This window comes from Larimichthys crocea, unplaced genomic scaffold, assembly GCF_000972845.2.
Source record: "Larimichthys crocea isolate SSNF unplaced genomic scaffold, L_crocea_2.0 scaffold66452, whole genome shotgun sequence".
Classification (NCBI taxonomy): domain Eukaryota; kingdom Metazoa; phylum Chordata; class Actinopteri; family Sciaenidae; genus Larimichthys; species Larimichthys crocea.
Genome location: NW_020858755.1, coordinates 1 through 955, shown reverse-complemented (window position 1 = coordinate 955; position 955 = coordinate 1). Strand labels below are relative to the sequence as shown.

Genomic DNA, 955 nt, shown 5'->3' with positions numbered 1-955 from the left:
GTGGACTCTCAAGTGTTTCTTCAGACTTCCCTGATCTGAAAACCTTTTCCCACAGTCATCACAACCAAATGGTTTCTCTCCTGTGTGGATCCTCATATGCGTCTTCAAACTTCCCAGTTTTGTAAATCTGTTCCCACAAAGATCACAACCAAAAGCTTTCTCTCCTGTGTGGACTCTCCTGTGTTTCTTCAGATTTCCCTGACCTGAAAATCTTTTCCCACAGTCATCACAGCTAAATGGTTTCTCTCCTGTGTGGATTTTCAAGTGTGTCTTCAGACTTCCCTGATCTGTAAATCTTTTCCCACATGCATCACAGCCAAACGGTTTCTCTCCTGTATGGACTCTTATATGTATCTTTAGATGTGATTGCCGGTTAAATTTCTTCCCGCACACATCACAACCGTATGGTTTCTCTCCTGTGTGGACTCTCATGTGTCTCTTCAACTTTGCTGGTTCTGTGAATCTTTTCCCACAGTCATTACAGCCAAATGGTTTCTCTCCTGTGTGGACTCTCGTGTGTCTCTTTAACTTTCCTGGTTCTGTGAATCTTTTCCCACAGTAATCACAGTCAAACGTTTTCTCTCCTGTGTGGATCCTCATATGTCTCTTCAGACTTTTCTGTTCTGTAAATCTTTTCCCACAGTCATCACAGCTGAATGCTTTCTCTTCAGTGTGGACTCTCGTCTGTGAATCTAGCTCTGGCTGCACTGTATAACATTGCTGATTAACTAAACAACTGGAGGACGTTTTCCATAAATGACACATCACGTGTGTCTCAAGAGACTGCTTGTAATGAAATCCATGACCACACTCAACTGATTTTTTTCCAGCGTCTCTTGTTTCAGGTCCAGAATCTGCCAAAGGTTCTTGCCAACCATCATCACCGACGTAGATCTCAGAAGAGTCTGAATCCGTTTCATCAGTATTTGTTTGGGAATGATTATCTGGGTCTGGG

The 955-nt window shown here is 42.9% G+C and overlaps 1 protein-coding gene across 1 annotated transcript; it reads right to left on the bottom strand.

The window, feature by feature from the left end:
- Positions 1 to 6: 6 nt before the first annotated feature.
- LOC113745345 (gastrula zinc finger protein XlCGF8.2DB-like) lies at positions 7 to 949 on the bottom strand (the record flags this gene model as incomplete). The annotated part of the gene is made up of 1 exon (XM_027276881.1): positions 7 to 949. A coding segment is annotated over exon 1 (759 nt), but the record flags the coding sequence as incomplete, so codon positions are not given.
- Between the last annotated feature and the right edge of the window lie 6 nt (positions 950 to 955).